Genomic DNA, 16,679 nt, shown 5'->3' with positions numbered 1-16,679 from the left:
TTTGCGAGGTAGAGTCTAGCAGGATGTGGCGAAATTCTAGCCATAATTTTTCAGACACTACCTTTGCAAGTGTGCCTGCTTCAAAAACAGCTTGAATGGTTACATTTTCATGGCCTTTCAGAATCATAGGTGGTTGGGTTCAGCCCTGGAATGGCGACACAGATTGCCTAAAGGTTTGACTTATTCTTGGACCTATGTTGATGCCCACTTTTGTATAGGATCCTGCATTAAATACCATGTAGTGGAGAGGGACATCTGATAGTTAGTCCTACTGTGACACAGATAGTAGCAGAGCTTCCAGCGCCGGGACACTCCAGCGAGTAGCCCTGCGCTTTATAAGTACAGAGTAACATAGTAACATAGAAGCCCCCTCCTAATAGAGTCCAGGGACTCCAGCACAAAATTTACAAGGGTAGTTTTCATAATATTTGAATTATGAAAAAGTAACGGGGTGGGGCCAAAGCCCTAACAGTCCACCCCTGTGATAAGTGAACTAGTTAATATGTGCAAATGTTATTAATGTAGGTTCTATTGGAACTCTCTGTGGCAGCGGGATCTCATTGTGATAAAGGCATGCTCCTTTTCGTACTACACTCAGCAGAGAATATATTAAATTACCACATTATGCCTGGTTATTGTTAGTCATTCACTTTCAAATCTCAACATATTTGTCCATCCTAACATTAGCCCCTAATGAATTGTCATGTGGCGGCGGTAACTTAGAGTCTGCATCACGCCACATATTGGACTACTGTGCGCCTTCTACAAATTCCTGTTCAGTTCAAACATTCGCTGGGATGATGCATATGTCTGAAGTCACACGCGTTTTAGGCTTACATTAGATATCTCTTAACACTGTTTGGTGACTTTAAGGGATCAAAAAGATTCTTCACCCACCTTTGTGTTTTATTTTTTAAAACAGTAGAAGCCTTTCCAAAATTTGATTCCTAGCTGCTAAGGAGACTTGAAAGAGCATGTTTTGCCAGGCAGAGTACCCCCAAATAAATATCTCAAGGGGCCTAATTGTGGAAATTGGGTAACACATCTACATTTTGTATTATGTTGTCCTCTCTCTGTGGTTGGTCAAACTTACTTCTATACTATAAACAGGTGTTGAGCATATTATTTGTTGAATCTGAACTCAAAATGATTTGCAGACATTACTAATAATTCAAGTTCTCACTCAGGGCTGTGTATTCCAGGCTTGTTATTATCAAGATCTGCTTTAGACCTAGTGCAGGTAGTCAAAAAGTGAATGTTGTGCATGTGTAAATTCAGAAGATGCTTTTGTGCCTGGGCAAAATAGAATGTGTGCAGAAACTGCCCAGTGTGCACACTTATTGTAGGGGTGTGACTGCCATTCATAGAGAGATTCTCTGCGAAAGTCCTGACTTGGAGATGGACTCTTGAAGGGAGAGGCGACCTGCAGGAATGTGGAAACAAGTCATTGCCTGTGCTGCAGGAGCACATCCACCAGTGTTTAGGCAAGCCATGAGAGCCAATGACTAGTGAAGCAGTTACTTTATTTGTATGCAGCGTGTGCCGTATAAGGCATAATTTCACTTGTGATGCAGACTTGGCTCTTCCCTAATCTGCAGATGTTCCATCTTGTACTTGCAGAGTGGGAGTGGCAGTGCCAGAAGAGTTGGTCAGAGAGGTCAGTTGTGTGGGTTGTTTTGTTGCTAATGATATTATCACAAACACTGCCTGTAGCATGCATTAAAACAGTCTCCAATACATTGCAAAACATCTCTACAGAGTCTTTACAAGTTCAAAGCTGTCTCGATTGGCAATTATGGGCAGGTTTTTAGCTATTTGTTCGCTGATGGGCCTGTTTTATTTGGTACCCGGGCCTATTTTCTGTCTCAGTCGGACCCAGGGAACTGGAAGTGTAGATACACGTTTGCGAATGAGAAATTGCCAGTCACAAACGTGCAGGCTCACTTTTGGAATTAAGGCTCTGATACAGGGCCGGACTGGGAACCGAAACCGGCCCTGGCAAAGCGCTCGGCCACCCCCTCCCCCTAGGGGGTTGGGGGTGCGACCGCACTCTTTGCCAGGGCCGGTTTTCGGAAGATTTTGTTACAGGTCCGTTTTTGCAGCTATACTGCAAAAAAACGGCCCTGTAACAAAAACGGCCCCTGGGACCCAAAACCGGACCCCACCCGTGCGGCGCACCGGGGAATTTCCCGGTGCCCGCAACGGCCAGTCCGGGCCTGCTCTGATAGTCTGAAAAAAAGTGACATTCTAAGGTGCTTTGTGGAAAAGAAGCTTGGCGCTGGGAACAGGGCCGGACTGGGAACCCAATTCAGCCCTGGCAATTTTGTAGGACCACCCCTCCTCAGGGTGGGGGCAGGGATGGTCTGCTAAAGCACTGCTGCTTTTGTTACTGGGGGCCGATATTGCAGCACTGCTGCAAAACTGGCCCCCAGTAACAAAACCTGCCCCCACCGCTCCAAAACCGCCCCCTCTCCCCCCGGCAAACACCCGATGCCCACCACGGCCAGTCTGGCTCTGAGTGGGCAACCTTACACACATTGAATGTACATAATAGTCAAGCTGAAATAAATCATTCGTAGTAAGAAGGGTATTTGCTCATTTAACATATTTTGATTATCTAAGACTGCATTATGATATTTCTAAGCTGCCTTTGTTCCCTCCTACCTCTCATCTGCCCCTCTCCCCACAGTTGCTGTTTGGAAATACAGTAATGATTGATTCTTCTACCTGGAACATTCTCGTGTTCGTGCTTCTTAAGGTGCCGGTCTAGGTTCGTCTGCTGCCCGAAACACCGGTTACACAAGTGGCATTTGAAGGGTTTCTCCTTGTTGTGTATGTTTCGAACGTGCCGCTGTAGGTTGGAGGATATGCTGAACGACCGGTCACAGTATTTACACCTTAAATAGAAAACAATAACACATCATTGTGAAAAGTCCTGTGTAACGAGGTCAACAGACATAAAAGAATAACCTGGAACAAATTTAAGGCAAAGACGGGAAGGCCTGGTGGTTTAGTATGCCACCGGGGAACCAGGAGACAGGGTTTTGATTTAGATCCCTATACTTGGCAAAATGATATAACCCTGGACAAGTCGCCCTGTGTTTCTGTTCCATAATTTGCCAAAATAGAATGCTTTTAGAAACAGACTAAGTGCAATACTTAGTTCTATGTAAAAAGTTGATGAGGTCATTGCTTTGGCTTTGTTGGACCACTGACTTTCCAGTTTGAGTGGACATACGTTCAAAGTGTGGAGGCTGACCTAAGATGGCAAGAACCCCTTCATAAACTCATGCTAGCTGGTGAAATTTCTACTTCTACTCTCAAACATAGGATTACTCAGCAAAATAGTGTGAGAACAGATCGACAAAGGTTGGTCACAACACTTGGTCCACCTAAAGACAACAAGCAACCCAGGACTGATGTGCTACCACAAACCGACCATTCCATTTATCTTAACCATCCTTTTTTGAAATAATAACATAAATTCTGCCTAAATGTGTACTTTTTCTACATAAACCTGTAATACCCACAAGCAACACCAACTCCACCAGTGCCACTTGTCAATACCAGTCTCATTAATACCTGGGAATAGTACTGCGAAACATGCTGCAGACACCATAAACATAGTTTACAGTACCATACAACAATAAATAAATCAAAAATGAAATTCAATTACACAAGTTACTATATTGTTAATAACAATGTATAACTATGGCTCAAGACCTTGCAATACATTACAGTATAAATCATCTAAACCTTAAATTCAAAATAAAGATAATGCAACAAGCCTAAGCATTCCACCTCTTTTCTTTAACTGAAACACAGAAAGATATGGGAACATTTACTATGACTTTGCACCGAAATCCCTCACAAAAGTGATGCAAACCTGGTGCTAAGTGTTGTAGTGGGATTTACTTCCCAACTCAAATCCTGATTTGCATTGCAAAAGTACATGTGCATTTTCATGCAGCCACACATGGATTTGGAAGAAAATAATGATCTACTAACACTGATAGACTAAAGATTGTGCCAAACATTAACACCTCCTCAAGGCAGAGGCGAAGTTTGTGAAAAGGTTATTTTCTCAAAACTCTTCCAACTTTGCATGTGTGTTGCACTTTACAGCACTCAAAGTGGTAAAAGTGGTAAATTAAGGCAAAGCAGAACATTTTGTACAGGAAGAGTACCATTTCAGTACACAAACTATGCTTGACATCACACAGAGATGACTGTTCCACAGTATAGGGGTATGTGTTTTTGCGCAACCATCCTAAAGTGCGCCAGTGCACAGGAGAGAAACAGCACCTTATCTTAATAGATGGTGGTGCTGCTCTGCTATCTCACTTTCACACAACGCAGTGCAGCAACTTTGATTGCTTTATTCTGAGAAAACATAGTAAATTTGGCCCAAAATGTGTACTTTTAACTTTTACTATACACAACCACTCACATTATTACACAGTCAATCGAAGCGGACACCATGTTTACAAAGGTTAAACATCACTTGAAATCTCTGTCTGCGCCACTTTGTGGAGGCCGCTCTGCCCTTTGGTGAAAAATATTGAAATCAGTAAATCAGAAGGGGATGGGAGTGCGTGCTCATTATACAATCCCTGAAGAACTGATCCTGGTCAATTGGCCTCCATTTCAGCAGGCCATTGGAATGCAGTGAGCAGGATGAGGCTTATCCCGGTCATCAGGAAGTCTTTGAACCCACTGCCTTTGACAGGCTGGTGCTTAAACTATGAGAGATGGGGATCCAGGTTTGGGTGCGGGGGGCAGGTAATGAGCTGCCTAAACCCCAAAATGGAAAACAGAGGGTCCTCCGACTTGGGCCCATGGACGTCTCTACAGTTGTATGTCAGAATATAGATGACAAAATATAATCAAAATATCAACTGACAAAAATATAATCTCCTAAATATTGCTCAGAAAAAATATATCTCAACTGGGTGTAGATTTTCTATTATTAACTCCAATGGGGAGATATTTTATAAACAATAATTAGAAAATAATATTTTTATCAGCAATATTTAGGCATGATATTGATAGTGCCATACCATACATGTGTATGCAGGACTGTGTCAACTGTAACAATGGATGGATCTAGAGTTGCACCTCCAAGACATTGAGACCCACCATCAATGGTACCAGTCTGGTGAAGGCAGAGGCCTTCAAGAAATACAAAGTGAAAAATGTGGGCTACCGTCTGCTAAAACAGGGTCTCCGATAGGAGTCCCTGGATGCCACTACCAGAATAAAAAACAAATACAGGTATTAAAATATCGTTCAAGCCATCCCCACGCTGCTGCAGACCGCGGCTTGAATAAGGGCATGTCTGAGTCATGGCTGCCTAGCCTGCTCTGAAAGCAGTACCCTAGCCTACAGCCTACCTGGAAAATGCCTGAGTCACATAATTGGCCTGTCAAGCCTGGTAGGATTACAAGGTCAACACTACTGACTATGTTAATGACTTTCATTCAGATTTATCGTATGCAATGTTGTTATGTGGATACCAAGGAAATCTAGCATAGAACCTGATATCTTGGGCAAACTTTGGACTTCTCTGGAGATAAATGCTGTAAAAAGGTATTCCTCAGCTCACAACAGATTAACACAAACAATGGGGAGTCACTGGTAGGCACATCTCGGACCACAGGCAAACAATTGAGAAGTCTTTTTCCTTAATATGCTAGTGGGATTCACTAAGCTAAGCAGATTAAATGTGTAGGCAACTGAAGTATCTGTTAGGCAATTTGGGCCAGATGTACAACAGTTTTTTGGAGTCGCAAACGGGAAATCGGTCCGTTTGCAAAAGCAACAATATGTCCTGGCATGTACAAAATAGCGTTTGGGACATCTCGCTAGTAGGAAGAGGCGTCCCTTCCTAATAGCGAGTCACAATGGAATGTACCATTGTTTTGCGACCACATTTGAGGCCGCAAAACACTTGCAGTTTACCACCTACTTCAAGTAGGTGGTATGCCACACACAAATGGGGAGGGGGCCCCAGGGGACCCCTTCGCCTTTGTGAAAGGATGCGAAAATATTTTTTAAGAGCAGGCAGTGGTCCTATGGACAACAGCCGGCCCTTAAAAAATGAAACAGAAACGTTTCATTTTTCTTTTTTAAAAGCAGCCCGTTTTCCTGTAGGTAAAACGGCTGCATTTGAATAAAAAACGGTTTTATTTAAAAAGCAGTCAAAGACATTGTGGCCTGCTGATCCCAGCAGGCCACCATTCCTGGGAGCGCTGGCCATTCCTAATGGGGTCGCAGATTGCACCTGCTCCATGAATATTAATGAGGCATGCAATTTGCGACCCCATTAGGAATCGCAAACAGTGACTGAGACACTGTTGTACATTCCAATTTGCGAGTCGGACAACAACGCAATTTTCAACTCGCAAATTGGTATGGTCGTACATCTGGCACTTTATGGATTATCATTGGCCCATTTACTGTTACTAGGACTTAACAGAACAGACACAGCAAAATCTATGAAGTATAACAGCTGGCAATGGGGAACAATTACTCCTTGCAGTAAGGAGAGAATGAGTCTATTTCTGTTGAATAAGACTTTGAGTAGATCAGTCATTAAAGGTTAATCGTTTGAGGGTGCTCCTTCAAGCAAGGCTAAGACTGAACATCTTGTGGAAGATTATTCTCTAAGTAAGACGGGAATGGGCATTGCTCCTAGGCTTAAAGTAAGGTAGTTGGGGAGGGTTAGTCCTTTGAGTAAAATGCGAACAGGTTTGCCCATTCAAGACTGTCTTTAAGTGTGGCAGTCATGGACGGTTATCCTTTTGACTAAGGCGAGATTGGGCCTTCCTCTGCCTACTAAGGCAATAAGTAAGGCAGTTAGTTGTGGACTAGTAAACATTCGAGTGAAGGTGGGAATAGGTCTTGGTCCTTCACGCAAGGCTTTCATTAAGGCAGATGTGGGAGGTTACTCATTCTGGTAAGATGCAAATGGGCTTGCTCTTCAAGTAAGGCTTGGATCTGAGTACTGAAACAATGGAAGGCTACTCCATTGAGTAGGACCTTCTTACAGTATTAGGCATTGCAACCATATCATGACAAAACCAACACACTGCATTTATGGCACTCATTATGATTATATATGAGGGCTTCCATTTGGGCAACATCAGTTCAATGTGCTACAAAAACAGGACATTTTTGATTTTTGTTTACAGTGAATAACCATTTTAAAGCATGCTGTTGTACTGCTTTTAAGTGCCTGCCCTAAATGGGACAAATTTGGTCTGTGATTGTTCATTCTGCATTAAAATGAGTTCTCTTTCAGCTCGAAAACACCCATTGTCCGAAGCAGAGCCGTGATCATTTGCAATACGCCTAAAATCACGATATAATGACCCACATTTTTATAATTGTCCCCATTTCTACATGTTATGAATAACAGGTGTAAATATTCCTCAATTTAATAGTTCTCATGTTTTTCGAAACTGGAAGGATAAAATGGCTATGCTGGGATTCAAATTAGTGATCTGCAGGACAAACAGCAGCAAATGCTCGACTTGCTGAGACATCTTAACTTGTTTTTGTTGTGGACAATGAGATCTGGTGTGGCTCAAAAGATACTACCAGATAGATTATCTAAATAAACAAAATTAATGTTGCCACCAAAAGTAATGAAACATTTTACAAGAATATTGATCTTTGTGTTTAGATGGATTTTGACATTGATAATGAAGGAATTTATTCTTGAGTATATGAAGTGCTACATTTTGCAGAACGATCAGTGGTGGGGCATAGTGCACTAAACATAGGCCCTCTGCTTCCCTATCGCCTCTGTTCCCCTTGTTTTTGCAGCACCCCCCTTCACAATTGCACACTTCTGATTTGTACACCACTGGGTTGCTTTTTAACTAGGTTCGAGCTATATATATCACGTACATACATATGCAAACCAGAGAAAATGTTCACGACAGACGGTCACAAAACAACAGCAATTATTGTTCTTGAGCACCAGATAAAGCAGACATTTACAAAGCAGATTTCCCAGACAATAATTATTCCTGAAGTTGGGCAGTTCTCAGTGAGCAAGAGGAATCACTGACAATTAAAGTGCTAGGCAAGCATACCAGCAGCTCCCCTGGGCGCCATTACATGGCAATATAGTCCAGACATAGTCCAGAAGTCTATTACACATAAAATACACACATGGCCAGTTTTCTGGGACAAGAGGAAACTAAATACATCTTTATTTCCATATCCACTTCGAGTTTAGAAGCCTCTTTTCTTTATTGGATTTACAAAGTGGTCTGGAGTTTTAGGCTTTTAAACACCATGATGGCTAGTTGTTTTCGGTTTTGCAGTTCCTGGGTTGGCCTGTAGAGGACAGACCACCATGAATAATGGATACAAAGACTGAATAAAAATGTATATAGTGAAAGAGTTGCCCAACAAGGGTATCCCGGCACTTAAAGTAAAGCAAAGTCCAATAGTTTTAAGCAGAGTGAAACAGCCATAGTCAGGTTCTCAGTAGTGTTATTTAGAGTGAAAGAGCCACGTTTTCAATTATTTTCACAGTTCAATTCAGAAGGAAATGCTCTAAGAGAGGGAGGCAGCTAATTCAAGAGTTTGAAAGCAAGGAAAGAGAAGGTAAGTCCTCCTTTGGTGCATCTGCTTTGGGATTACTAGCAGGAGCCTGTCAGAAACCCTGTTCGCTATTTGGATGATAATGGGTAAGTCTACGCCTCAACTATTTGGGACCTTTCTTGTAGAAAGCTCTATAAGTTTGCCCAGACATTTAAAACGGATTCCCTTTTGTATCATAAGGTAATTCAACCTCTTCAGGTGAGGAGTAATTGATTCAGTCCTTAATTTGAGGTGGTTTACGGTGCTGTGCACCAGCACTTTATCATCAACATCAGCGCCTTTCATGAGCACCAGTTAAGGAGACATTCATCTGTGGCAGGCACGGGGAGATTACGTGACTTGCACAGAATCACAGGATACTGAGCCAAATCCAAGACTCAAACCTGATTCCCAAATGTTGAAGTCGGAGCTCTGGCCATTATGCCACATCCTCTCCCCACTTTCATGGTTAGTAGTTGGTTTTGTTTTAGGCGGCGCTAACAGGAGAAAATGGGCTGGTGAAAACTGCCTCCTGACGAGAGCCCCGGCACTTATTGTTTTACAAAATTAACCATTGAATTGATTTCTGATGGGCTATGTTCAGTAGTAGCCTCACTGTAGCATTATGTACGACCTGGAGTCGACAAAACAGACACAAATGAATAGAGCCAGCACAGTGCTGAGCCACTAACTCCTAAGAAAGAGACAAAGGTTCAAAAACTGCTGAGCTGTGTAACAACTCCAAGGCAGCTGGTTGATCTCAATCTAGGTTCATCATGATACACTCTAACACCTCAAGGAGTGCAGTTTCAGAACTATAGCCTGGTGGGAAGCCAGGAAGAGTGCGTGCATACCGTAGCGAGTGGACAGGGTTGGATTTACAAGCCAGATCTTAATTTGACACAACACAATAAAGTTTGAATTGCTTCAAAGAAGTCAGGTAAAGTCAGGAAACGTTTGCCCTACATTTTTACCTGGGATCCATATCCCACCCGTGGATTGCGGGGTGTGAGGCTGAAGGTCATTGACTCCTGGTATTCATTGGTACCACTCAGAATGGTTCTGAGCCCTGAGTGGTGGTGAGTAAATATTGCTGCATCATCCATTTTTCAACCACCAAAAGTCAAACTCTAATGAAGGGAACACCCGGTGGGTGGTGCATGCAGTAGAACAGCTGTGCACCAGGAAATAGGCACTTGCAAAGCCAATACGCCTGGTTCTTATTGTCAGCCTTTAGACGTTTACAGTGCTTGTTTAGTCATTGTTTTAAAAAAAACGTTATTGTTATGGGAGCTGCAGGGCAAATAGCCAACATAAAAAAAATACATTGGCTAAAAGCAAAAATACTTTTTTAGTTCAAAAATACACATTGCCTAAATAGCCCCTGGCACTAAAGGGAACTACTTTGTCTGCAGATGTATTCCTTGTGAAAGAACAGAATGCTGTCAATTACAGTGAAGCTAGCCAATGGGTGAAGTGAGGTGACCAACTGGCTCATTCTGTATGCTGTAGGAGACAGAAGACAAATAGGAATGACGCCTCAACTGACCAATGGGTGAAGAGGCTGACTGATAACCTCTATAAGTATATCATATAAGCTTATATAATATAACTTTACTAAAATCAAAAGGTTTTGGCTAATGCCAGACCTCAAAAAGTGAGAGTTATCTGGACTGCAAGTCCCTGTGGGTTGTGAAGTGCCTCTGAGATCCCGGGCTCTGACACAGAGTTCAGTTTCATTTGCATTTATTTCCTGTTTCTTAAATTTGCACTTCGCAGAACTAGTAAAGTTTGTTTTCTGCAAGCCAAAATCAACCTCAAAATGCAGGGAGAATCACCATGAATCCTTGAAATACATAAACCCTTGCACAAGATATGCATGAATATATGACATTAGTTTGCATGCGATACATCGCATGCCATTACAACGCATACGATTACATCGCAAGTCGTTACAACGACTTGCTGTAGGGGGTGCGCTTGACTTAGTAATAGTATAATTTACTGTTCCTACTCCAGTTTGTGCAACAGCAGGGAATTTGTAAATCCAACACCTTCTGCCCCCTACAGCAAGTCGTTGTAATGACTTGCGATGTAATCGTATGCGATGTAACAACGCAGTCGTTGTAACAATGGTGTTGTAATGGCATGAGATGTATTGCAGGCAAACTAAACGATGTCTCCCGATATGCATAATCTACAGATGATTTCTGTGAAGTGGGTTCCATTGGACATAATGCTATGAAACAATAGCAACAGCAGGAGAAATGTTGTACACTTCGAAAGCTAGAATTGAATCCTTTGAATACCCAGCACTTTGGTACTTTTTCCTTCGATATTAAAACAATTACATTGAATCAAGAATTTCACAAACAATTTTGGCATTTCAGTCAAATTTTGATTTCCTTTCCGCCCCATCACAGAGCGGGTAGTAGAAGCTATCTTGGCCTGCTGCTGAAGCCACCTTAGGTAAACAATTAGGCACGTTTTGCCCTAATAAAGGCCATTTATGAAATTAAAGCTCTTTGCGTTTGCTGTATGGTCTTGATGGATGGTCGAAACTATGGTAAGCCGAGCGGGTGGGCTACATTGATGAAGGATCCCACCATGTGACTGCATGCTCCCTAGGTCTGGCTTAACAACACAGCTGTGAGCTTGACCCATTGTTTCGAATATTTAAAATATACATAAAGTGGGCTTTGGCTACTTGGTTCAAAAAGGGTATTTTTTCTCTCACCGGCTGTTTGTTGAATTATTCCACCTCCCACAGAGTGCTTATATTCAATGCAGGAGGGGCACTTTCAAATCGCAAAAATACTTCTAATCATCAGGTATTACATTATTAATCTCATGTACTTTTTCACTGTAGCAGGGTTTTAAAACGTTTTAGTCAGGACACAAAACTCAAGTCAGACATATTGGCTTTGCAAAGCTTTTAACTACTGCCATCTGAATTTTGTGTGGTTGTCCTTCAAGGCTACGGGGAATTTGGCCCTGCCCACTGGATGCTTCCGGAATGATCATCCAACATGGATCAACCACCTCCGGCACACGATCTATTGACTTGGGTTCCTTATGTTGAGATTGGCAATTCTTTTGTGCTGTTGATAAATACATCCTTCAATAATTGGTATGGGTATGAACCCTGTCACTTCGATTCCTTTCATCAACTTGTGAATTTACATTAATGTATTCTGTATTAGTAAATATGAATAATGCATACTATCTCTTGATATAGAAACATCCTCCTTTAAAGAATATTACCTGTATGGTTGTTCACCTGTGTGCGTTCGTAGATGCCTTGTGAGATTTGCTGACCGAGGAAAGATCTTACCACAATACCTAAAAACAAGGACAATAATAGTTAGGAGCCATAATTGACTTGGACCAGGAAACGGTTGGGGACTTAAAGATGCATATATGGTTCACGGTTTAATGGCACATCATTTTTTTAAGTCTTTTCCATCTGCATCTTTTATCATATTCTCTGTTTACTTATATATTTGGCATTTATACACAATTTGTTTTGTTTAGTCTAGAATTAAGTTGTTTTCACACGCATTTATCAATGTTTTTGGGCAAGTGGATAGGTACGCCAAGGTATTCAAAGCATTGCTTTCCTGTAAATAAAATTTGACCAGTGTTACAGTACTAATACGAGTTTGTTTTGTATAAAAAAAAATAGGTTGGTCCTAGCTGTAATGACAAACAATGCTCACCAAACACTAGTATACTAGTAAACATGTGAAATAGATCAGTTACTGTGCTCCTAACTATATCCTTTTTAGAGTAATTGTGCTGGCACTTATTCCATGTCAAAGGTAATGGACCACATATGATAGCAGTATGAGCTAGGTAATTAACCAGTAGCCTTGTCCCTACCAGTCAGCCACTCCAGTAATCTTCATGCCACCAATTAGACCCTTTCCACAGCAATTATGGCAATCATAAAGCCCACACCTACCAGATCTCTTGACCGCAAATAGGTCCAATCACTATTAAATGCAGACTAACTTCTGACTAAATTGCTAATATGTATGTTTTTAAATTAGATCCTTTGTTTACCCGTATGCATATTTCCTTCTCGGAATATTAACTCTGACCCTAACTATAATGTCTTTGACGGTGCAAAATGTTTAGTATTATAGTGGCTCTTTTCTTGCCAAAATGTTATTTTTGGTGACTAATCAAATGGGCTACTAATTAACCTCCTTTTAGGTCACATTGAATGCATCTTTAAAATACCGCGTGGGGTTGGAGCGGGGTACTTGTATGTTCTTTACCCATCTTTCTTCTTGCTCAGCTGTGTACTTCTTCATATGAAAAACAGTATATATGAGTTGTTTATGCTTTGCATTATCTTTTCATTATGATAAAATCTGGTGATTCATAATTTCTAACAAGTGCCTGTAAATGTTTGAATAGTCAGTCGTCAAAATGTACTCCAAATGTTTCATTATCCCACTATTATGATTCACATGCCGCCGAGACGAATATATAAGTTTGGGAATATCATCACAATGTCAGCCTAGTTAGGGCCTCTGTTTCCACAAGCCATGGTAAAGCAGCAGTTTAGGATGCAAATCTAGTGGTTGTGCAAGGTTATAGACCAAGGCCAACAGCTAACAGCCACAAAATATATATTTTTTCTATGAATGTGGAGCGCTCAAGGGGCAAAGTAGCATTTTTCCTGGAGCAGTGAATCCCCCGTGAACAAGCATCTCCTTTCCGAACGGTGAGGTTATATAAGGCATATAACTGTCTCTCATCTAACACTAATGTCCTTTTGAAATTTTCTGACTATCCAAAAATACTTCCCATTTCTCAAGGTATGGAATAATTTCCTGCAAGTCATCTAAAAAAGTATCAAATATATTTTTGCTGATTTTAACACATTCTGTTTTCCCCTAACTGGGAAAGTATAGCCCATCATGAAAAATACATTTAAAGTTTACCCACTCCCCTCACTTCATTACCTGCAGGTGTAGCGCTCCTTGCCTTTCCGTAATATTGAGTCTGATAACGTGGGGGGCGGCGATCGGAAGTTGAACGGATGATGTGGGAGGGGTTGAAGGGCGCTTCCTGAGTCAGCTTTCATGGCCGCAAAACTTTCCAGTTTCTCGGTCATGGATTCGATTGCTGACATCTGTAGAATGGAAACCAAAAGAATTCACTTTTTGGGATGAGGTAGCACTGATAGAAATGTTGAAAACGTTTTTATTGGTCTGGGCGAAACTTTCTTTACTGTTTCTTGAAAAGAAAACAATGGCAGAACAATATTTCATAAATTAATTATTAATAGTACTTTTTCACAGCTAGCTTTCAAATACACCTGAACCGTTTGGCACATGAAATAGGTTAAGAATAGCACCCTGTGGTACCTCATAGTGCACATACCTCCACTCACAAAATTGAAAAACAGAATATATACGTAATATGATCCTATAGGTCACCTTTTAGTGGTAGATTCTAGGCCTTTGCACATCCTTACACTTTAGTCGTCATTGCATGCAGTACCTTAATGCAAAAAAGATGCTGGTCACTCTGCAAAATTTGGTCAGAACCACCTAAATTTCACTTATGCTGATCACCTCTGAGCTATATAAAGGCTATGAGACACAAGGGACTTCAAACGGCAGGAAGACACTTTGCCCACAGGGGCTATACGAAATATCCAAGGACCTTTGCTAATGTCTGCACATTGTCAAGGATTAAGGGGCATTTGTAGTTTTTCAAATGATTCTCTACATTTCAAGACAAGTCATGGTATTAGTAGGTGTGATAAGTTGGTTGCAGCTTGCATCCTGGTCCTTACCTCCCCAGTCCAAGGTGTACCTTGTCCATTCCATATTTTTAAATCAAAGATGTCATAGAGGAGGAGGAAGCAGAGGGAACATTATACCCAATGCCCCGTGCTCTCCAGAGCCCTACGGTTTTTGACAAACATTTATTTGAAGATTTTAATTGTTAGCAAGCCTTGTCTTCATTATCAATGAGGCATCTTGTGTGGCCAAACCACAACAAGGCGCGATGTGCCCTGGTTTCTCCAGACTACCAGTGCTGCTTATCCCACCTAGCCAAAGTGGAAGAAGCACCCAGAGGGCTGAACATTACGTTTTGTGTGCCTTTTGCCTGCGTTGCTTCGACTCTACGGCATGCCATTTTTGTTTGTTCTATTCCTGCAACAGTTCTCTCATGTAACGTAACTGGTTCTATTGTACAGTGCTCTGACACCTTCGGGTAAAGTCCGCGCTTTATAAAAATGCATTAAATAAGAAAAAAAAAAAGAAAAAAAACTTCTGCCAAGACTGTGTGAGCTCAGAGTCAGAAGGCAAATGAGGGTGTACGGAGTTTAATGTTTGAGTTGCAGTCAGGCAATAAGAATGGGAGACTTCGTTCTTAAAGCAGACTTTTTCCTTTCACCATGCTAATAGTTTCCACACCCTCATTCTTGAGGTAACGGTAATGGCATGCACAATGGCGAATCCTAGGGGAGGCGCACAAGCAGTTGATACCTTTAGAAACCCGCCTCAGTCATGCTGTGATCTGCCACTAGGTGTCGCTGTCCTTCTGTTGTGATAACCACTATGATCTACAAACCTGTCTCTTTTAAATTGAGATGAGGCATTTATAAAGCGCTTACTACCCTTACGCAGGGCGCGGAATCAAATAATTACAGTTTGAACATGTTTCCCCTATTCTCCTCCGTCTTATCATCCCTTCTGATACCACATTGGACTTCTGCATTCATTTTTAGGGATTTCCGGAATGTCAAGGAGTGGGGGAAAACTTTCTCTAATCGTAAGAAAATGATGCTGGAAGTGTCCGTAGCCTCCAAGTGAAGCTTGCACCGAACCGGCGAGCCGTTAAACTGCCTCGCGACCTTCAGCGGCGTCAAGGGGAGCGCGGGAGGGAAGTCACGTGACCCAGGCAGGAGTCTGAGGGAGGCAAGTTGGAGACAGCCAGTGAACGGAAGGCGGTAGGAAACAGTACATCAAAAGTAGATGTACTATTGTCCCGTTAGGGCTGACCTTTTGCACGTTTACACTGTATTAAAGGGCTCTAGGGACAGAGGCAGCCAAACCATTGTTCCGAAAAGAGTGCTGGAAAAAAAACTACTGTAATCACCCAAAATAAACTGTATGAGGCAAGAGCCATACATGCGTGAAAATAATCTGCTGGGTTTGGAAAGTAAAACTGCACGGTAGTGCGGCACCCAAAAACAATCAGAAATAATGCAAACCCTTTGTCAAAAGATCGTGTTATAGAGGTGCACGTTTCAGTACCAGCCAATGTCAGGAATTGCTGCCAGAAGCCTGTGGTAGCAGGGGATCTACTCGATTAAACGAAGGCTAGTTGATTAAATGTAAGTCCTTTTCACTGGGTTTAGTTGCCTGCGCATGCATTTTTGGGACATTAATTGAACTACTATGCAGAAAATGCCTGTTGCCACTTTGACCTGGTTATTGTTGTATTGTGTCAAGTTGTCTCTTATATTGCATTTTATTTAACGAAAAGTGTTTCCCTTTTTTGGTACAGAGTGTATACAGTCCAAAAACTCATATGCTGCAACCAGATACAAGAGAAGTTTGTAACTTGTCAGTTGGAATTGTAAGTTTGTAACTTGTCAAGTTGGAATTGTTACCAAAGGAAGAAGCTAGGCCTGGGCGGAACTCGAGGAGTTTCACTCTGCAGAATTCCGCATAGTTACAAAAAACTCTGCGTGATTCCATTGAATTCCACAAATGGGTGGAAATAGGCATGTCATTCTGCTCATGCTGTCATTTAGCGCCGGGAGCTCCTTCCGCTCTGAACAATCAGCATGAATGGTACCACGCGGCATGCTAGCTTCTTGAGTTGATTTTGCTGCAGCTCAAGTAGATTTTCTACTGGAGTGGCAGCTTTCTGACCACACTCGGTTGCGATCGCCGGTGACCACCTGCACTGGTGTCCTCCTCGTGACTGAAAATCACGCTAGGAGACACCACACATTGGTCGCACTCGCCAACTTGCCGTTTTTGAACTACTCGTGAGAAAAAACTCTGCCATGCTGTGATTGGCAGAATTTGGCCAGGACTCCA

General features: G+C 41.9%; 1 protein-coding gene across 3 annotated transcripts in view; it reads right to left on the bottom strand.

The window, feature by feature from the left end:
- The window catches only part of PRDM16 (PR/SET domain 16), a 1,067,934-nt gene that overhangs the window by 24,292 nt on the left and 1,026,963 nt on the right, over nucleotides 1-16,679 (bottom strand). For all 3 annotated transcript variants that reach the window (XM_078642479.1, XM_078642478.1, XM_078642480.1), the window contains 3 exons: nucleotides 13,575-13,744; nucleotides 11,863-11,940; nucleotides 2,728-2,897 (listed from right to left, as the gene is read on the bottom strand). In XM_078642479.1, coding sequence (XP_078498605.1) covers nucleotides 2,728-2,897; nucleotides 11,863-11,940; nucleotides 13,575-13,744 — 418 coding nt within the window. The remainder of the gene's footprint in view (nucleotides 1-2,727; nucleotides 2,898-11,862; nucleotides 11,941-13,574; nucleotides 13,745-16,679) is intronic.

The sequence above is a fragment of the Lissotriton helveticus genome, chromosome 5_1 (genome assembly GCF_964261635.1).
Source record: "Lissotriton helveticus chromosome 5_1, aLisHel1.1, whole genome shotgun sequence".
NCBI lineage: Eukaryota > Metazoa > Chordata > Amphibia > Caudata > Salamandridae > Lissotriton > Lissotriton helveticus.
Note: the sequence above shows the minus strand (reverse complement) of the source record. Positions and strands in the feature narration are given on the sequence as shown.